The sequence below is a fragment of the Podarcis gaigeae genome (genome assembly GCF_964106915.1).
Source record: "Podarcis gaigeae genome assembly, chromosome: 14".
Classification (NCBI taxonomy): domain Eukaryota; kingdom Metazoa; phylum Chordata; class Lepidosauria; order Squamata; family Lacertidae; genus Podarcis; species Podarcis gaigeae.
In genome coordinates this window covers 24,052,469-24,074,909 of record NC_139690.1, presented here as the reverse complement: position 1 = coordinate 24,074,909, position 22,441 = coordinate 24,052,469, and the positions used below count along the sequence as shown (strand labels likewise).

The window sequence follows — 22,441 nt, the reverse complement described above, 5'->3', positions numbered from 1 at the left end:
AACTCAATATTAAAGTTGCTAGGGACTGAGAGGGAAGGGGGAGAAGTCCACCAGTGTGGTTTTAGCGAGTGTCATGACGGTTTGGATAAGCGCTTCCATCTGCATAACCCTTCCTATCAAAGGGATCTTTAAATAGCTCTGTTCTGTTGGGGTTGGCAAACTTAAAAATATTTTCCATGTGTTTGTGGGCAAGTACGCTTTACCCCCTGCTTTAATTCAAATTGTAAGGCCTTCATTGAAGCTGAGAGAGGCATTATTTCCTCTCAGGGCCCCCACCATACTTCCTTAAACAAAAAAAGAAATCAATAAAGACAAAGTGTTTTTCATTACTCAATTGGTGCTCCTCCATTTCAGCACATCTGATTGCACCAGCATCAGGCTTTGAAGATGTTTACATTGCATCCCTGTCTGGCTCTTGGGACTCTCCCTGGGAGATTCACCCTCCCCAAGATACACCTCTCTCCAGGCTGTTGCTGAACCATCATCACTGATTGTTGGCCATACTGGCTGGGGCCAACAACTGTATCTGGAGGGCTACTAGGTCAGGCCAATAACCCATATAGTCCAGCATCCTGTTCTCACAGTGGCCTACCAGATGCCCCAATGGGAAGCTCACAAACAGAACCTGAGCACAAGAGCTCCCCTCTTGCAATTCCCAGCCACTGGTATTCAGAGGCAGCCCTGTCCCATGACACTAAAGCTAGCATATTCCTATCATGGCTCCATAAATTTATCTGTTCCCCCTTGATTGTGCTTTTACCCCCAGACCAAGTGCCACACAACAAAGCAACTCTCATGGAAACTGTTAGAAGCAGGGTCTCCTTCAATTTCCAGTGGGGCTTTTTGACTTAGCTGCTATTGTGGGGTGGAAACAAAGGGTCACTTCCTCTAAGAAAATTCATTGTAAGGGATGGGTTTGCCCTCCTAGCAGCAGTTTTCACTACCAGTAATAGCTTGGTCCCTGCAGAAGACAATGGAGAAGTCATCTCCATCAGAGTTGTGTGAATACAAAAGTGCTCACGCTTTAATGAGTACACAGTTAGACTGCTTGGGGTGGGGAGAGATAACATTGGAGGTGCACATGAAGATGCCACTTTTCCTAGGAAAGTGAAGGTGTTACTTCATACTTGTTTACTAGGCCATACCTGGAGATGGCAGGGACTTGCCTTAGCTGCAGCTATAACAACTAAATTTAGCCCAAATGTGTGAACTGGCCTTGTGTTTGAGTCTGCATGTGGTGCTGTTATCTGTGGTGGCCTGTTCACATCTGCACGTCATTGAGCAAAGCTCTAACATGTGCGATTCAGCTGTATATCTCATTGGTTTCCAAGGAAATGAAAGTCAGAACATGTAGCCTTCACTTGTGCATTCCAGTGGCATTCTCTTGTTGAATGGAATACCATTTGAGTCATGGTTGCATTTGCAAAATGTGAAATATCTGTGAACACGAAGCAACAAACTTTTCTCTTCTTGATTTTTCCTGTTTTTCCACAGCACATTCAATTGGACAGTTCCTTTCCTCTCTAGCCTGGCCTGTTTAGTCCTTGCAGTAGTCATGATCACCCTGTATTACATACCACTAAGGTACATCGTTTTAATCTGGGGTAAGTTGGTCATCATACATTTAAAGCACTATGGTACGGAAGGAAGTCAAAGCTCATTTTGAGCAAATAATATAAGTTGCGAATATGTGTATTGAACTAAACTGAATTATGGAAAACTCAATAAAAATTATGATAAAAAATAAATAAATAAAGCACTATAGTACCACTCTGAAGAGTCATTGCCCCTCCTTCAGCTCTGGGAGCTGTAGTTTGTAAGGGCGATGTGAGTTGGTAAGAGGCCCTTATTCCTCTCACAGACCTACTCTTCCCAGAGTTCCATGGAAAGAGGGACTGCTTGTTAAACCACTCTGGAAATTGTAGCTCTGTATGTTGTCACTGAAATATGCAGTTTTGTACAATTTCCCCTTGTATATATGTGGTTTTGTATATCTTATTTGGGCTAGAAAACCCCATCACAAATTCAGAGATGTGTGAATATTGAAGGATAACTGTGCTTCAATTCATATATGGCTTTGGACATTGCAAATTAGGTAGGTCTGCATTAAAAAATGTGAATTCCTGCCCCCGTCCCTAGCCTTGTCAATTACGAATGGCCCATGAATTTAAATTGTCACTCTCCCTAATGAGAATGCGCAGAATGGAAGGGGACACTCACAACTTGGTATATTTTGCAATGGGTCATCCCTTCCCCAAGGCCAAAATGTAGCCAGAAATGCCACCCTTAAGTTCTGAGTGATGGCTGTTCTTGCTTCTCTGCTCCCCCCCTCTTTTTTTTGAACAATGGGACTTTTCATTGCTGAGATGAGCCGGCTTGCTTTGTAATAAACCTCCCACCATTTCCTTTAAGGAAAGATGTTTGTGAATGATTCCACATGACAGCAACACGTGTCTGGCTTGTCCATATTTTCGCACTAATTTTTTCTTGTTAAACTCCTCCTCCCTTTCCTGCCTGAGCAAGTAAGGCCTTTTATATAGTGTGATGTGTCTGTTTTATCACTGCCTTTTTTAAAAAAACAAAAACAAAAACAAACCATGTTTTATTTTGGTGTTTTCATTCGCAGGCATAAATAAATTTACTAAGAAGCTTAGAAACCCTTATGCCATTGACAATAATGAGTTGCTCGACTTCCTCTCCAGGGTGCCATCTGATGTTCAAAGGGTAAGTAATGAATGGCTGCGTCCAACAGAGACACCAGCCCAAAGAGCCACCAGGTGCAGCGCTGGAGGAACACACGGAAGGGGCATTTGGGCTAGAGGAGATAAGGCATCTGAAGAAACCATAAACCAGGGTGGGAAGGGAAAGGAGGAGGCGGACACAGGAAAAGGGAGGGATGAAAACCCGAATGGAAAGGAATTGTATCCCCCAAAGTGCTCTCTTTCTGAAACGGTCACAGACCCACTTCTCCCAGCCATCTTTGCTCTGATTTTAACATTATTTCATTTGGGCTTCCCACGCTCGAAGCGCCTCCCTCACTCTTTGTCATGGGCAGGGCAGCCCTGAACTGGTGTCTGAATGGTTCAGCAAGACTTTACAACAGTATTGACCCTTAGACGCTGTTTAAGTTCTGCTTTAAGCAGCAAAACATCTCTGGCTCCCGGTTTGTTTTAAAAGGCATGTGAACTTGACATCCTTTTATGCCATTTGACGAACAGCTCTTGACCAGAAGCATCAAGGTCCAACAGGCTAGTCATTAGAGGAAACCCTCTGGGCAGACAGAATCCCAGTTTATCTCTGTTTGCTTCTGCCCAGTCTACAAAGTCATTAAGCTTAAGTGTATTTTCTGCTCTCGCTGTCTGCACCAATTCTTTCTTGTAGAAGATGCAGGATTTGTACTGGCGGCATGCATTAATATTTATATACAGAAATAAGTTGCTCTCCTGTTTTTCTGTTTAGGTTGCATTTCAGGTTTTGCATTTATGAATTTTGCTTGAGTGGTTTCTCTTATCCTTGGTGGCCTTTGAGCAGGGGCAGTGAACCTCAGACCCAGGGGACGAATGTGGCCCTCCAGGCCCCTTTATTTACCCATATCCCCCAAAGCTTGGACTTCTTGCAATTAGTATGGGGAAATGCACTGGCAAGTGTGTGATAACTTTTGCCCTGATGCAGCAACATCTAAACTCCCTACCAACACATCAAAATGAATATTCAATAAACAAGTCATCTGGAAGCACCCTAACAGAGGCAGACAGTTTACCATTGCCTACCTTTTAGAAGACATCTGAAGGCAGCCCTGTTTAGGGAAGTTTTTAATGTTTGATGCTTAATCGTGTTTTTAATACTCTGTTGGGAGCCACCCAAAGTGGCTGGAGAAACCCAGCCAGATGGGCAACATATTATTGTTGTTGTTGTTGTTGTTACCTAGAATTGTTGCATACATTTCCTATTCCTTCCACCAAGACAACATTTTGGGGTGGTTCTTTGTTGCATACATTTCCTAATCCTTCCACAAACACAACATTCGGTGGTGGTTCTGTTTTCGATTTTTGTTTTGTTTTTTTAAGTGTGGAGCTGGAGAGAGGAAGATGTCATTATTGTGTTTTGACCTGGATAAATTCTAGATGAGTAGCTGTGTAAGTCTGTCGCTGAAGCATAAGACAGAGAGTCTCATGACACTTTAATTTAAATGCCAATACACTTATTTTTGGAGGAGGTTTTGTACACAGAGGACCACTTCATGAAATTCATGAAGCTAAATATGCATAGACTCAGGTCCAACTGGGTTTGGGAACAACCATTTTGCAAGGTGAGACCTCCAGGTATAGGGCGGTATATTAATTAATTTGCTTAATTAAATGCAAAATTTAAAGAGAATGGTTGTATGCTTTGAAAGAGAGATTCTGTACACAAGTCAATCTGTCAGAGTGAAGAAGGTCCAGTCCCAAAGGGTCAACAGGACCGGGAACATCCAAGTTTAGATAAAGTTTGGCTTTACTGTGTCAAACCAAAACTAACTTTTATTAGTGACCTTGTGGCTTGCATTTAATGAAATAAGGTTTTGTTCAGACATCTTGCTTTGGATTTCCTTTATTGTTATTGTTGCTATGCCTGAGAGTGATATTCAACCAAATCATTGTGCGGGTGCAAGATTATCACTAGCACTAATGTATCCCACTTTCCACCCCCACATGTCTGCCTTGCACCATCCCCAAATCTGCTCTGGGGGTTGGGGGAACCCCAGAACAGATTTAGGGGGCATACAGGGGAAGGAGAAGGGAAGAAAGTTCCATTGCACAGCAATAATTCCTTGTGCTGATGGAACACTTCCCTTAGCACTGCTCTGAATACAGCTGTTTCTCCATAATGGATGGAAGCAAATAAGAAATGATAATTGTAGACACTATGTTGAGTATTGTAAACAAATGTAGACACTATGTTCTCCAAATTCTGAAAGAATTACACACTTGCCACATGACATGGTGGGAGGGGGTCCCATTCCTTTATCAAACTCCATGAAAGAGAACTAAAAATAAAATGGAATGAGGCCTTTTCTGCCAAATGCCAAAGTCAGGTGGAAGACCCCTCTCCCCGCCTCCCGCTCAGTTGCATCTCATTAGGAAAAAAAAATCTGGTTTTAATATTTTGGTTTTCAAGAAATGATGCATGACTTTTCAAATCCTTCCTGCAATTAATCCCCCATGTTACTGTGTTTAGAAAATGATTCATTACTTTTGAACCTTCCTTAGTTTTTCCCTCGGCTTTTCCTTGGGGAGCCATTAATGCACAGCGTAGTGAGCTTGGGTTACCTTGTTGCAAACGTGACGTCTGTTTGTTTTTACAGGTGCAACGTGCTGAATTGAAACCATACAGTGGCTCTAGTCCCATTAGGAAGAAACGGAGCGCTCTGTAGGATATGAAGCTTGGAATGCGTCATGTGCATGCACACACACATAGACAGACACACTCCGTTGCAAATGTACATGCAGGGTACCCTCTCCTGCCCTCTCCTGATCAGTCCAGTGCTGTGGTCCCTGCCTTGTGTCCAAGATGTTTCATCTGCAAGACATGCATCAACATATATAGATATATCCTGTGTATCTGACTCTTTCCCCAAGCACATTGATATGCCCCTGTAAGAACCAAATGAGAACTGTAGAACCTGGAATGGCTTTCAGTGTGGATTTTGGAGTAGAAACCATACAAGGGACTTCCTCTGATTTTTGTATCATAGAAAAACAATCTTTCTCTTTTTGCTTCGCACAGCAGATCAACAAAGCTGATATGAAATGTTCTGGGTTACTTTACTTTTTAAAACATATCCAGCAGATTGGCATTGAGACAGAAGAAAAGAGTCATTGTTAGGCCAAATGACAGTGTGTAGATGGTATTCAACTCTCAATTAGTGAGTCTTTGGTGCCCAACTTCAGCTTTAAGCAATGTACAGTTTGATAAATTGTTCTATCATAATTACGAGAAATTGCTTAGTGCTGTAGCAGTCTCGATTTTTTCTCACCCAGCAGTTGCTGCTGATGTTTTTTTTTCATTTTAAACTGTTTGTACCTGCTGCTGTTCTTGGGAGGAGTCTTTTGCTGGCAACAGACTTCCTTCAATCAGCCACTCAACAGGAATACCAGAAGCAAATCTTCTCTGGACCCTATGGATTTCCAATTTTACCTTCTAAAATTCCATCTTATCAAACTCTTTGTCCCTTCCCGCCACACCTTAATCTAAAGACTTGCCAACACTACATATGCAAAGTATTTTTTATAACCTTATATGCATTGATTTGCATCACGCCAAAGGAAATGCTATAACAAAAATGCCTGTGATTATTTTTTTTTAATGAGCTATTTTAAAAATGTGCAATCTGGATGGTGGTTGTGTTGCATTATACATTGCTAGACACAATTAGAGGACTGAAGTGACTTTTGAGTTCTAGTCTGTCTTGCAAACAGGGGAAATTATGCCTGAAAAGCAGAAGAGAAGAGAACATGGTTGTGGAATCCAGAGTTGTGTGTGTTTATCAAATCCCCTGAATGTATTTTAGTTATTCCTTTGATGCCACGCATTGGTCAAGAGTGGAGATGGTGAAACTTTTCCAGCTAGTGGGCTGGATTCTCGGGTCACTCGACACCCACAGATCATTTTGACAGGTGGGCAGGGCTGCAGAACCTGCTAATCACCATGATGTTGGGTGAAGTGCTTCCATTGTCAAGCTGCATGGGCAAAGGCACTGATGACCAGCTGATTGACAGAGCTCTGTAAGGACCACTGATTAGACTGCAAACCCTACTTCCTTTGCCTACGCAGTTTGTCTTCAAATCATGTGGGTAAAGGCACAGGGCTTTGCAACCACTGGCAGTCAGTAGATCAGCAGTGCTTCCAAGCCCTGTTTTTGGTAGGGTGCAAAATCTTTACCTGACCAAAACCTGATCATAAGACATTAGGTGTAAGACAGGGGACCATGGTTGGAGAAAAAAGCATTGTGGGTGAATTAGGACCCCCTGCTGGGTTTAATTAGGCTCATAGGCTGAAGGTTCCCAATTGCTGGTTCCTAAGAGCAGCCTTTTCCACTCTAGGCTGGGTCCCAGATGTTGTTAGACTACAACCCCTGCTAGAATTGCACAGGGACAATGGGAGTTGTAGTCCAGTAAATGAGGAGTGTGTGCTGGAGGAGACTCTTGAGAGTCCCATGGACTGCAAGAAGATCAAACCTCTCAATTCTTAAGGAAATCATCCCTGAGTGCTCACTGGAAGGACAGATCGTGAAGCGGAGGCTCCAATACTTTGACCACCTCATGAGAAGAGAAGACTCCCTGGAAAAGACCCTGATCTTGGGAAAGATGGGGGGCACAAGGAGAAGGGAATGACAGAGGACGAGATGGTTGGACAGTGTTCTTGAAGCTACCAGCATGAGTTTGACCAAACTGCGGGAGGCAGTGGAAGACAGAAGTGCCTGGTGTGCTCTGGTCCATGGGGTCGCAAAGAGTCGGACACGACTAAACGATTAAACAACAACAACAACAACAATTGAGGAGTGTGGTTGAGGAAGGCAAATCTAGAGGCACAATTCTTGCTTTGTATATGAAAAGGCTATAATGATTCAGTTCCCAGGCAAGCCTTATCCTTCAAGAGGAAAGGCAAGAGGGAACATAACTTTTTAAAAAGTTATTCTTTAAAAATAAAGAACTCTGGTGGGGATGGGGGTGGAATGGATTCCGTTTGCAATTAAAGGTGAACCTACCTAATGTGCACTTTCTAAAACAACATACATACTGAAACACAGGCAAGCTTTCAGAATTTGCATTTCTCTGAATACAAAAATGCATATATTGGGGGAAGGTGGGCATACGATTGCATATATTAATGAAAATAATATACAAAAATGCCTTATACTGGGGGAAATTGTTTGGGAACATGTGTATATTTGTCAAAGCTGCATAGAAAAATGTGTATATATTAGGAGAAACACTGGTGAATAAGGGTTTTTTTAAATTGCAAATTGCTGCTGAAATGTGGAAAGCAGAATATAAGATGGTTAAAGCAAGAAAACCAGAATTGACAGATTTATGCATTCCTACATGAGATGGCGGGATGCGGGTGGCGCTGTGGGTTAAACCATTGAGCCTAGGGCTTGCTGATCAGAAGGTCGGCGGTTCGAATCCCCATGATAGGGTGAGCTCCCATTGCTCGGTCCCAGCTCCTGCCAACCTAGCAGTTCAAAAGCACGAAGTGCAAGTAGATAAATAGGTACCGCTCCAGCGGAACGGTAAATGGCGTTTCCGTGTGCTGCTCTAGTTCGCCAGAAGCGGCTTAGTCATGCTGGCCACATGACCTGGAAGCTGTACGCCGGCTCCCTCAGCCAGTAAAGTGAAATGAGCGTCGCAACCCCAGAGTCATTCTCGACTGGGCCTAACGGTCAGGGGTCCCTTTACCTTTACATGAGACGGCCAGTGTGGAATGTAATATCCTTTATGCCCAATATGTGAGATTCCAAAGTGGGTTTCTTCTTGACTAGCTTTGGAATACTGGTCTAAATGGGTCTTTCTATGATCCTGCAAGCCAATTCTTACATCCTTAAGTTCCTGTGAAGCAGCAGAGTGAAGCAGGTGAAGAAACATCACACTGGGATGAGGACAACTCTGGAAAGTTTCTTAGCAGAGGATGATTGAATTCCTTCAGCTGATCCAAGACTGGTTCACTGAAAGCTGTGGGGCATATTACAAAGACAGCAGGTATCCAAATCCATATCTGAGAACATTTTTGCCTTCGATAGAAATATCCTGGGTCTTGATATCCATTTGTTATTCCTAGACCCACATGCATAATGCATGCCATGAAAATTCATACCAGATCACTTGATGTTGGATCCACTTGCTTTCCATCAGATGTATCCAGTTACTTTGAGCAGCTTTCTGTGGGTTTGGTTTATGGGAGATTCCTTTTTTTATATACAGAAAACATTCTGATGGCACAATAAATATCAACGTGGGATATATTTTATTTCAAAGTAAAGGGTCATCTTCTTCTTTTTGCATGAATTAAGGGTTTTATTTCATCCAAATCCAGCCAAGATGTGTGTATTTGTGTGTTTCCCTCTATAGCTGTGTTCATTTGCAATCTGATCCAGTAGTGCCTTATGGGGGAGAAGCAGAATATGTATGGCTTACCCATTGACTTCAGTAGAGGACCGTTCTCCATTTGTATTCCACTGAAGCGAACGGAGAAGGCTATTGAAATGTAATGTGATGGTAAAACAAATGTAATAATCCTCATAGAGAGAATATGCATGGGGAAATATGGCCTTTGTCAGACTGGGGGCATAAATTGAAGGGCAGTGTTTATTTGCTTTTTAAGAAAAGAAAATTCATTTTGAAAAATCCCAAAGCAGCATGAGGACGAGGGAGTTGCAAACAGGATGTAACCTAAGACATGCCAGTCTAAACATCAAGGAGACAGAAAAGTAAACTGGTGGGTTAAATAGACAGGGATAGTCCAAGAATGTGGAGGTCCCTAACTCTTATCAGTCTTAAATCATGCATACCCATCTTATAAAAGATGAGTTGCACGGAAACTTCCAACAAAGGAAGACCTAGCCATGGTGATAATTCTTTACGTATTTGAAAGAATTGCCATTGGCAAGTTGTGTGGATTTCTACTGCAGTTCAGTACTTCTGAATCCTGCTCAAAAACTGTGGCATCCATATTAAAAGCCTGCCAATTTTTTTTTTTGACAAATCAGTGGAGTGTTCCACCTGCAACACAATGGTTTTTTCTTCTTCTTTTCATGACGATCATACATTCTTGCGATATCTGTGTCCTTGCAAAGCTTTGATGTTTAAATGTTGGTATTTTGGCATCTCTTCAAATCCCATAATGTTGTGCAGAGATAAATACTGCAAGCACCATGCCATACTATTGATATATTTGTACAACTATGCAGCCAGTGATAAGAATGGCAACAACCAGGACTACAAATCCCATGATGCATTGTGCTCTCACATAACATGCAGCTGACAACATTGAAGGAAAGGTAATGAAACAGAAGCAGTGAAAATTTGAAAAAGCAGAAAGAAATATCTATGGAGTTCAGCTGAAATTTGAATGGCTACTGTTAAATTTGCTTATCATGGTTTGGAAGGCTATGCTGTGAGAAGTATGATGGTGACATCCCAGTTGAAAAAAATTGAGAAGCCTAAATTTGGTCAGCTCTCCAGGCACACTTTTAAAATGTGCTGAACTGCGGGAAACATTTTTTTCAGCAAATTTTTCCAAAGAGCACCTGTGCAACGAAACAGCAATGTCCTCACAGGCATCACACAGTGGCAAGTTCAACTGTCATATGGTTTAAGCCTTGCTTTGATCATAATCCTCTCCCCTTCTTCCACTTTCTCTCTCTTATCCCACCCACCAATATGTCTTAAGATCCCTTGGGCACATCTCAAACAGAGCAAGCTGCTTTCTAAGAAACAGAAAAGACTGGGGGGCGGGGTGAGTGAGGTGGAAAAGGAAGAAGGGAGGGGGGTTGGTTTTCTACCATTCCTGGCAGTGGATGACTTTACTGAAAGTCAAAGCCATCGGCTCACATTTATCACTGCCAGTCTTCCTCTGCATATTTTTTTTTTTGGGGGGGAGGGGGGTCTTCGCCATGCACTGTTAACGGTGATTGTCATGTAATTAAATCACTGCTCATCACGAGAGCCTATTTTTATGCTGAGATAAGCATCAGAAGTCTGCAGCAACGTCCCCCAGATCAATAAAGATGTTCCCTGTAGGATTACAAATAGACTGGGGTTGCGCAGGGCACTAGAATTAATTAGAAATTATTTCTCTTTTTCTTCCCCCCCACTTTCTACTTTCAATACATTTTTAATTGTTTATCCATTTTCAATGGTCCTTTAGGGGGAAAAAAATCCTATCCTTTAGTTCTTGGTAGCAATTTTTTGCCTATGATATCCTAGGCCCTGGGCATTTTCTTGCCCAGGATGGGGCGAAGTGCAGTCCAGTGAAAAAAGATGTGAGTAGATTATAAAGTCAACAGTGGTGGCTGCTGTCTCCTAAAATTGAAGATGCCATAATTCCCACTCTGCCAAACCATGCCTACCACAGCCCCAGTCATTCAAAGCTCCACCTCCTTCCTTTGTCCCAGCCTCCCCTCAGAAGCTCCTCTAATCAGCCTTGTTTACAGTCCCATCTACCATATCTGCAGCACACACCTTTTCTGCAGTAGCTCCCAGTTTGTGGAATGTTCTCCGCAGGGAGGTTCACCGGGCGCCTTCATTAGGCACCAGGCAAAAATTTTCCTCTTTAACCAGGCCTTTAGCTGATTGACATCTAATGTCCATTCAAATGTGTTGGAGAAGGGGGAGGTTATTGGGGGTTGTTTTTGTTTTTATTTTGATTATGTACTTTGTGTTTTTATATTGTGATTTTATGTTGTAACCGCCCTGAGACCTGCGGGTATACAGCGGTATACAAATTTTAATAATAATAATAATACCCCCACAGGGCATCCAGCTTGTAGGATTTGCAAAGGCTGCCAATCTGCTACTGGAACAAGTTCAAGGTTTTGGTACTAACATATAAGGCCAGGTTACCTGAGAGACCACCTTATCCCTTATACACCCAATAGGTAGTTGTGGTCTATTTATATTAATTTATTCATATTTATTGATTTATATCTTACCTATCAACTCATTCCATGGCAGTACAAAAATACATAACAACATCATAAAGCCACAAAAACCATAAAATATAGGGGAAATTAGCAGCACAATCTTATTAATTGTTGCAAAAATCATCTGTGGATGGAGGGCACTAGAGAAATTTAATTCATCATCATCAAATGCTTGCTACAGAGAAGTCGGGTTGAGTGTCATCAGCATACTGGCAACACTTTGCTCCAAATCTAATGTGCACTCCCAATTACTTCAACTTCTTCTTCTTCTTCTTCTTCTTCTTCTTCTTCTTCTTCTTCATCTTCTTGGCATCTGTCTGCCTGCTGAGGTCAAACTATTGGAAGGTTACACCACCTGCTGTGGCTGTACAGACCAATATGGGAGAGACACCCTTGCCCAATAAAATAGTTGAAGGACCCCCCCTCCCCAAGTTCATGGTCACTGCCATTCAAATGGTGTGTGTGTGTGTGCGCGCGCCATGCCTTGTGAATGATTATATGGGGCAGGCCTTACCTGCCCCCCAATATTATATTCAAGTTTGCACCCCTGGAGAGACATGTTTTGTTGCAGATGAAGGCGTCTGGCTGTATGGTTACAGTTGCTCCACAGTTCCCAGTCTCTCTGCCCTTCTCCCAGTGGTCATTCCTCCTCTGGTCACTTACCTGACCTGAATGTTGGTTTGAATCTGCACGATGGGGTGAGTTCTGTTGCTTTATCTCAGCTCCTGCCAACTTAGCAGTTTGAAAGCACATCAGTGCAAGTACATAAATAGGTACCGCTGTGGTGGGAAGGTAATGACATTTCTGTGCACTCTGATTTCCATCATGGTGTCCCATTGCACCAGAAGCTGGCCATATGACCCGGAAAGCTGTATGTGGACAAACGCTGGCTTCCTCAGCCTGAAAGTGAGATGAGCGCTGCAACCCCATAGTCACCTTTGACTGGACCTAAGCACCCAGGGGTCCTTTACTTTTTTATTATTATTATTCAGGCACTGTGGTTCTCTGCAAGGGATTCCCACATAGTGTGGTTGATGTTGCCAGCCCTCCTGTCACGATTGCAGACATCTTTTATCATGCAGAGTTGGTCTGTCAGTAGGTCTGGTTCCTGAAGCCATCTCCCTGTAGAACATGACCTTGGGGATCCTGCCATCTTCCATTCTGTGGACATGGTCATGCCAGCGTAGACATCACTGAGACAGGAGCACAAACAGGCAGGGAATGTGGGCTTGGGGGCAAAGATGGTACCAGAGGGACTCCAGAGTGCAAATGTCAGAAATCTAGCAGGCAGGCACCCAATGCCACTCCCTGTGAATGGTCTTGCTGCTAGGCACACTGAGTTGCACCCAACATTTTTTTTTGGGGGGGGGGCACGCGTTGCACATGCATGATGTCACACACGCGATGCACCCCCAGGTCCAGCCAGGCCTACTCGGCCCACCATCCCCCACCCACCCACTGCGATCCACCTTATCTTGTGAAAGGGAAATGCGGGGCGAAGATGCTTCGCCCTGCAAATCCCCAGCAGAGATCACCAGCGTGCCTTTCGGGGAATCGCTCTGGGGATTGTCAGAGTGATGCAGCAAGGCAAAGATGCTTCATCCTGGCAAATCCTTTTGAGGATTGCCACAGAATTTTGGGGGAGGGACCCAGCCCCTTTCATGAAAATATGGGGGGGGGCTCTGGCCCCTCGGCCCTCCTCTAGATAGTGCCCCTGCTGGTAGGAGTGGAAGCCCTAGAGCACAGCGCCATCAATTCCCATCATGCAGCACCAGTCCATGGTTGATGGTATAAAAAGCCACTGAGAAATCAAGTTACAGCAACATGGTTGCAGTCCCCCATCCCTAACATAATAAAGGTGACTGATAAAGGTGACCAATGCCAATTAGGACCTGAAGCCAAACTCAAATGGGTCAAGAATATTGGTATTTTCCAAGAGCATCTCTAGTTGCACCACACTAGTCTCTCCATCACCTTGCCCAGAAAAGGAGTGTTAGTGACTGGCCAATGACTGCCCACTTTTCTCACACTTTACATTGATTGAATTGTGTTACACAACACAAAGTCATCTTGGCGCAGAACTGCAATCCTTGATTTTTTTCCCCTTCATAGTGGGTCAAGATGGAAGAAACAATACGGGCTGGAGCTGCTCAGTTATGAAACCTTCCAGATTCTGTCTTGGCAGAGTACTTTCTTTTTGCAAGGATGACTTTTGGTTGCAACCTTCCCAAGCAAAGGGGTAGCTGAAAAAATAACTTCGCTTTCTCCCTCTCTCTCTCTCTCCCTCCCCAGCCTTAGCTGTCAGGATCTTTTAGAAATAACACACTCCTCTGAGGAAGTCGGAATAGCAACAGGAAAATGAGTAAAACCTATTATAAAACAGTTGTCCAAGAACTTAGGCACGGCACAGGGTAGAGATCGATACGCTGTGAAGGTTAAATCTATTTTCACACTGTGTTCCATTTCACAGTTTAATGGTGTTTTAATGTGTCTGTCACCGATTCTCCCCTTCATGTTACACAGGTAGAGCCTTTACAAAGAAGGAAAAGAACTCTGTTTCTCCCATGCTTCACACGGTAACATCTTATTTACCAGCTGAGTTCTGACACCTTCCCTTTTTTTCCTCTCTAGAGATACACCAGACTCTGGCTATTTTAACTTTCAAAGGCATAAAATAGGCTCTACCTTTACAGTAATTTCGAATTAACTTTGTCAAAGGCCTCTAGGGTAGCAGAGGCTGGGAGGCAATGGTGTCAGGCTGGAATCTAATGGATTTTTATAGCAGCTGAAGATACTAAGGCAAATCAGAATCAAAAGTCCCCCCCCCCCCAGCAGACTCCAAAAGATCTGGACTAGCATAATGTAGGCATACTGTGTTCAGTGCTTGTGTGCTGAACCGAGATACAGCCACAGATTTGCTTTCTACAATACTGCACTGAAAACGTATCCCATACATATATATACACAGAAAAGAAATTCTGTAAGAGGAGAGAAAAATTCAGTGAAATTATCATGGGTGAGGTGTAGGATTTTTGCCTCACATTAATGTTGAAGCAGCTGGGGGCTGTTCACGATTGCCCTTTCATTCATTCATTCAACAAATCACCTCCCTACTGGTTTGCAGTACTCAGCCTTAATGGATTATTAGAGGTTACTGTCCACACACACTTTCACTGTGCAGATACTGTGTGTCGGTAAAACCTCTTTTAAACTGCTTTAGCAGAGTTTAGCTTCTTTCTTGCGTAGAAGCAGTGAAAAATAATAAAGTTGTTTTAAAGATGACTCACTAAACTAAAGTCTCAGTTGAGATTGTATTCCCAGACCGGGTACATGCGTTATGGTTGTAAAAGAAACGGTTTCGACTGTTGACATAAACAGCAATTAACAGTATACTTTCAAACAAAAGTCTTATTAACAGCATGTTGTAAATCACAGCAACAGGCCTTCAACAGAATTCACAGGCAGCACTCTTCCGTCAGATATCAGGTGTCTGCAAAAATGAAGCCAAGTGGTCTTCTTCTTATTGGCCCTTCCAGCTGATGCCAATTAAGCCCAGAGTACCACTCCCATACATAAAGGAAAACTCTGGAACCTTTCAGACTTCTACTTGTTTCTTTGCAAAATGATTCCCTAACATGGATACCCAGGCTTTCAGATCAGGAAGCATGGGCAGTTGAGGGGAGCTGAAGTGTGCTAGGAAATGTTTGCGTGTGAAGACCCACCCAAAACCACCCCCAAAATAAAGACACAATAGACACAGAATTTAGCTTAAGGTTTTTGGCATTAATTTTGGCCACAACTTTATTGATTACAGCATGTGAGTGGTTGCTTAGGCATTGGTTCCAGAATACCTGAACCTGCACAGTGGCAGGAACAGGACTGACACTGGCCACCACCAGAAGTCAGTGAGGGAAAGCATCCTGAGGAAGCAAGAAGCTGGCTTCGATCTCACAGCTCACTCCAGATGCTCCCAGGGGCTTTGTCGTGGCCCTAGCCCCATGACAGGGTTTGGACAAAAGCAAGGCGAACCCCTGGATTCCTTTAACAGAATTCTCTAGCAGCAGCGATGGAGGGGCAGGTACAGCCAACCACTTCCCCTCCGCAAAACATTGAACCAATGCCTAACCGCCAACCTCACAAAGTTGTGACGATTTGCTACACTGTAGGCAAAAACCAAATGGCAACAGCCAAATGGCAAAATTCCTACCAGGCCCCTACTCCAAAAACAGACGAACAGGCATAGCAAGGCCAAAGAACAGCCCTAAATATAGAGTGGGAGGGCGGGTGATCCAATGCACATTGCAAGAAAGAGAAAGCTTCCAGCAATGTGCAACAGCTTAAATAACCCCTTGGTAGCCAATAGATGACCCAACAGGCAAAATTTCTACCCCAGCAACTGAGGGGCAACCAATGGGGTATTGTGGCTATCCAAATGGTCCTGCCCCAAAAACAAGGAGGCAGTTTAGGTGATCTCACCGCAACATGTGCCCACCATGATGGAGGACGCTATTTACTGGAAAGCAAAAGCACACACATACCAACCTTGGTCACTTTGCAAGGATAAGGTAAGCTCAAAATGCAACATCCAATGAAATTCTAAAGAAATTCACAAGGGCTCTGAGAATAAAGCAGAAATATGGGGTCCCCCTTCCAAAGGGATAACAGAAATCAGAAGGCAGATTTCAGCACAGCACCTAGGGATCTAAAGCTACAGCATCTCCCACAGGTGGGGGTTCATGTTGCTTGCTCCCAATGTTATTGTTAAGTTGCCACTCACCCCGAGGTCCTAGGATAGGTCACAGCCATTTAAAATACAACACTGAAAGCCAATTACAATCACAAGACTGGGGGTACACCTTTACTTTCGAAATGGCCTGGTTGCATGGCATAATGTGCAAATGGCTTTAGATATCTATTAGGTCCATAAATTACCATGTAGTATATATTCAACACAAAAAACAGCAGCAATTTGTTGCTGACAAAGGACAGCTGGACATATAAAGGGCCCTACTTTCTCCCATGCCACCCCAGAGCTTCTGAGAATGGTGGAAGTACCAATAGGGTCCCCTGGGCTTGTCTTAGCACTGGAGATGGTCTGTAGGGGAAATGGAAGTCTCTCTGTTTTTTTGGGCCTAAGTTATTTAGGACTTTAAATACTGAATTGGGCCTGGAAACAAAATGGCAGCCAATGAGCTGTTTTAGAACAGGGGTTATATGAGATCTAACCCCTCTCATGCGCTCTCACCTTCTTGGCTAAAGCTTGATTTGTTGCTTTGAGTGCCCAGCTTTCTTTTTTCCTCTTCTCAGAAAATGACAAGAAGCTTCTTTGCGGATTGGTCTATTCAATACTGTAGTTCAAGCATCAAGGGTCACGAGTGAGCTGCTGTCCAGCTGGGATTCAAGAATCTTGCCAAATTAGGTGGGCATTTTCCCAGTATCTTCAAGGAGAGAGGCTCTGCAATATGAACTGGAGACTGACTTCTTGGATTGCAATCTTTTCCCTTCCAGAGTTCCCCACAATGTATTTGGATTTGTCTAACAGCTTTGAAATGTAATTATAGCAAACAAATCTCTGGATTATATATATGAAAATGGGGAAAAAGGCATTAAAGTGTTTAAATGTTATCTAATACAAATAATCATCTAGTTCTCACTGAAGAAGGCCTGTAGCTCAATGGCAGAACACATGCTTTGCATGCAGAAGGTCCCAGGTTTGATCCCTGCCATTTCCCTGTGGAAGTCTGTAGGGTCAATTGCCAGCAGGAGTGGAAGAGACATTCAATTTAAAGGTGAAATTATCTAATGTGTACTTTATGAAACAATATGTATTGTGTTGTGTTTTTTAAATTTATACATTTTCCACATTTTGAATATACATCATGCCTGCCATTTCCAGGTCACCGCCCTATGGAAGTTTGCATGGTCCATTGCCAACAGGAGTGGAGGAGAAATTCAGCTTAAAGGTGAATTTATCTAACTTGTACATTATGAAACAGTATGTGAAATGAAACAAAAGCATTTCTTCAAAATGAGCATTCCTCCAAATTTTCCACTGCAGTTCTTCAGTCAAATAATGTGTATACATACAGCCGTACCTTGGTTCTCGAATGCCTTGGTACTTGTACGTTTTGGCTCCCAAACACCAAAAGCCCAGAAGTAAGTGTTCCAGTTTTTGAATGTTTTTCAGAAGCCTGACATCCGATGCAGTTTCCACTTGATTGCAGGAAGCTCCTGCAGCCAATTGGAAGCTGTGTCTTGGTTTTCGAACGTTTCAGAAGTCAAACAGACTTCCGGAACAGATTACATTTGAGAACCAAGGTACGACAGGAAAAGTGTGAATTAGTGAAGGTAACACAAAACAGCTGGTAGTTTGCAAAAGTGTGTGGATTAGGCAAAAATGCATACTAAATGTGTAGATTAGGAAAAATACACACTAAAATGCAGATGAATTTTCAGGAGGGTGTGTCTCTGTGTGTTTGTGTCTGTGCGTGTGTGGAACTGAACTTAAAAGTGGAAAGATAAGGATAAGAAGGGATCCACAATTGTTAGATTTGCCCATCCCTAGTTACCAGTGAGTAAAATTTCCTCAGATGACCTAAGTGACCATGAATGGATTTATTGGGTTTGTTGGCTACCCTTATTCTTTTTCCTTTCCCACTTTGTCTCCTGATTCACCCTAATGCTCTTTAATTAAAAGACAGGAAACACAACAGGTGGCAAACACTTCCTGCTCTCTTATATAATGTGACATTAAAATCAGGGGAGGGTGTTTACAAGTGTGTGCTGCGCATGCTAGCATTTAGTGCTCTACAATATCACTGTTATTTCACACTTGCGTGGATTCTGAAATGTTGTTACAGCTGTCCTGAAATCCTGACAAAGAGGGGCATTTCTTCCCAACCTTCAATGATGCATCCCATCAAAATTGCTTTTTGACTCCTCTTTGAACCGTAACCATAGTGATCCATAACAATTTATCAGAGGGGTCCCTGTTTCCCTGGTGTGATGCGAGATGGGGAGAGAAAGGAGGAATAGATGGAGAGGGAGAGGGAGAAAGGAAGATAAACCATATTCACATTCGTACTTTCCAAAAGTCAGTTTTCTTTCATACAGATCTTTTGGAGAAATCTCTCTTTTTTTCCCCCTATGGAAAACATGCCACAGCTCTAAAGCTGCTGGCTGGTTGAAAGGAGGAATTGTTCTTATTTTTTATTTGATTTCTTTTTTGGAAGGTTAATACAAAGGTTAATTCCCCCCCCTCCCCTGTTTGACAATAGGAATAAGTGTATCCTTGTTTGGAACGACCTCATCTGGAAGATGATTATCATATTAATATTTCCACTACCAGCACCCACTAAAAATAAACCCATCTGCCTTTAGAAGGGACCTCTAAGCAGCTTTCTGGTGTCCCTCGATGCCACAAAACAATATCTGTTTGATTTACAGGGCACTCTGTCCCAAGGAGTATGGTGTGAACTGTTAAAAACAAAGGTCACATCCATATCATACTTTTAAAGCACACGGCTCCCCTCAAAGAATCTTGGTAACTATAGTTTGTTAAGTGTGTTAGGAATTGTACTTCTTTGAGAGGTCAACTACAGTTCTCAAGATGCTTTTGGGGAAGCCAAGTGCTTTAAATGTGCTTAATGAGTATGCTCAGTAACCATGAAAAGCCAGCTGGAAAAAAAAAATGGGGCAGGGGAAGAGGATGGGAAGCAGTATTGTGTAGCTGGACATGACTGACTGTCTGGTTCCATAGTTGGAAACCTGGCGAAGAGCAGGTGGGAAGAACCTTTGGCCTTCCCAATTTTGCTGCACTACAGATCCCACCAGCTCCAACATGCCTGGGAGGACCAACAGTTCCCCACACTCCTGCTAGGAGGATGCACTGCAACATTTGTTGCAGCGTCCACCTGTACTAAATATTTAGACTTTATAGTGAGCTTCAAATATTCAAAGCAATTCACAGAAACAAATCTACATAATCCTAAAAACAGTCCCAGGATGGTTCCACAATGGGAGTTTATTGTGGAATTGCCATGCTTTGTTTACTCATTTTTTATGGGGCATCCACACAATGCTGTCACCCAATCAGTGTCATTCACCATTTGCCCTGTGATTCTTCTGTCTTTTTTGCAATCCACAGAAATCCCAGCTTTTATTGCATATATATCTCCAGAATAGTGTCTTAGCAACAATTAAGGCTGATCAAAGAAATTTAAATTGAGTTTTTAAAATGGTACCTGCCACAGTGGTTATACAGGATGGGTTGTATCCATTGTGTAGCACTAAGTAACTCTTTCTGTTAGAGTGAGCATTTACTAGGGCTGTGCACTGGATTTGGCCAAGACCAAATCAGCTGTTGAGCAGAGGGTGCCATCCTGGGTGGAGGGGAGGTACCCCCCCCAGTCTTGGTTGAGAGGTGGGGGAGGAGATGCAAGATAAACAAATACATAATTTAAAGGTAAAGGTAAAGGGACCCCTGACCATTAGGTCCAGTCATGACCGACTTTGGGGTTGCGGCGCTCATCTCACTTTATTGGCCGAGGGAGCCGGCGTACAGCTTCTGGGTCATGTGGTCAGCATGACTAAGCCACTTCTGTTGAACCAGTCCAGCGCACGGAAATGCCGTTTACCTTCCCACCGGAGCGGTACCTATTTATCTACTTGCACTTTGGCATGCTTTCGAACTGCTAGGTTGGCAGGAGCAGGGACCGAGCAACGGGAGCTCACCCCATCTCGGGGATTCGAACCATTGACCTTCTGATCGGCAAGTCCTAGGCTCTGTGGTTTAACCCACAGCGCCACCCGCGTCCCAATACATAATTTAGGGTAGAATAAATTTAGAAACCAGCACATAGAGATAAAATGTCTATTTAAATATGACTTTTGATACTATTCTTTAAAACAAACAAACCCAGAAATAGTGTAGAAATGGGATGGTACAGACTGATGAGTGAATACATGCAAAATTGGGATGCTTATTCCTACATGTGAAAAACCCACAAGCAGGACATGATGCTAGCATCCAACTCCCCCAGCATCTGGAATTCAGAGATATACAGCTACTGAACTTGGAGGTTCCATTTAAGTGTGACAAAGTTTTCTGACAGCCAAATCCACTGAGGAAAAGACCATCTTCAGTGAGATTTTCGCACACCAAAGCATGCCAGGAGAAGCAGATTCATTCCAGTCAAGTATGTGTGTCATTATACTGAAATTTAGTTTAGGATATCACTGAGCGGTTGCTGCAAGCGGAAGTTTGCCACCTTCTCCTCAGTGCAGCATTTAGAAGGCACTCAAAGCGGAGAGAAAAGAAGCTGTTATTGTCAGGTACGTGCCGAAATGCACAGCTGAAAATTAATTTTTTGTAATTAAACCCCCCATCTGTGAGCCTTTTGCTGGAAGCCCCTATTCTGCTGATAAATGACATTAACGCCACGGGGCCGCGCGTACCAGCAAATTTAAAACCACTTTTCTTCCCGGGTGTGCCACTTAGCGCAGCTGGGAGAATGGGCTGTTTAAAATTTAAAGGGCTGCTGAATTCTTGCGGAAAGCAGTTAAGGAAAAATCGTTCCAAAAGCTTTGGATAGGATGTCGGCCCTCTTTCCTCATTAGCAAGGCAATAGCGGCGTTGCAAGATTTAATTCCTGGCCAAGTTTGGAAGAGACTTCCGCCGGGGAAACACCAGTAGGGAATCACACACACACACACACACAACCAGTCTAACATTTCGCAGCGGAAAGGGAGACACACCTGGAACACCCCCAATTTCAGATCGGGGACCATAATCCTCACAATTGCACGCTCTCAAAGGGTTTATCACCCTTCCTCCTCCTCCTCTTGTGTAGGAATAGAAAGGGGATAATAGATTGCCATCCACTGATTTAAAAGCCAAAATAATATTTTTGTTTATTTTATATCCGACTTTTTCAAGGCAACATAAGAAGAAGAGGAGTTTGGATTTGATATCCCGCCTTTCACTCCCTTTAAGGAGTCTCAAAGCGGCTAACATTCTCCTTTCCCTTCCTCCCCCACAGCAAACACTCTGTGAGGTGAGTGGGGCTGAGACTTCAGAGAAGTGTGACTGGCCCAAGGTCACCCAGCAGCTGCATGTGGAGGAGCGGAGACGCGAACCCAGTTCCCCAGATTACGAGACTACCGCTCTTAACCACTACACCACACTGGCTCTCAACATAAATGCCCCCCCAACAATCCTGAGAGGTACTTTAGACTGAGGGATAATGTCTGCCCCACCATCACCCAGTCAGCTTCATGCCTTAATGAGGATTCGCACCCAGGTCTCCCTAATCCTCCCACAATGTACTAACCAGATTTATCCTCCTGATGTTATAGGCTACAACTTCTGTCATCCCTGACATTCAGCCACACAGGCCTTCTGACATAGCTAACAACAAAATGCCAGAAATACATTCCAAAATTGGTTGTGTTTCTCTATTATCTCTTGGGAACAGTTCAAGAAGATAGCATAAATGATCATAAACCTGCTGCTTTGAATCCTTTTGATTAGCTAAAATCATGTGAATTGAACCTATCAAAAAATAAATAAAATAAATAAAATCAGAAGTTCTGCCTGACCTCTTCAGACCTGGGCTGGAGGGGAGAACAGTCAATTTGGTGAGGCAATGCCCCATTTCCCCCCATCTCAGGTTGCCCACAGCCCTGGCCAGCCCACGCTTTATTGAAAACCAGCCTAGGGGTTGGACTGGCTGTCAGATTCCTTCTGCTTAGCCTCAGTTA

The 22,441-nt window shown here is 43.3% G+C and overlaps 1 protein-coding gene across 4 annotated transcripts in view; it reads left to right on the top strand.

Annotated features, from left to right (window-relative positions):
* The window catches only part of MCTP2 (multiple C2 and transmembrane domain containing 2), a 111,123-nt gene extending 102,087 nt beyond the window's left edge, over positions 1 to 9,036 (top strand). For all 4 annotated transcript variants that reach the window (XM_083713123.1, XM_083713125.1, XM_083713124.1 and 1 more), the window contains exons 21-23: positions 1,495 to 1,604; positions 2,627 to 2,724; positions 5,345 to 9,036. In XM_083713123.1, the coding sequence (XP_083569249.1) occupies positions 1,495 to 1,604; positions 2,627 to 2,724; positions 5,345 to 5,413 (277 nt within the window). In that variant the 3' untranslated portion in view covers positions 5,414 to 9,036. The remainder of the gene's footprint in view (positions 1 to 1,494; positions 1,605 to 2,626; positions 2,725 to 5,344) is intronic.
* The last annotated feature ends 13,405 nt before the right edge of the window (positions 9,037 to 22,441 follow it).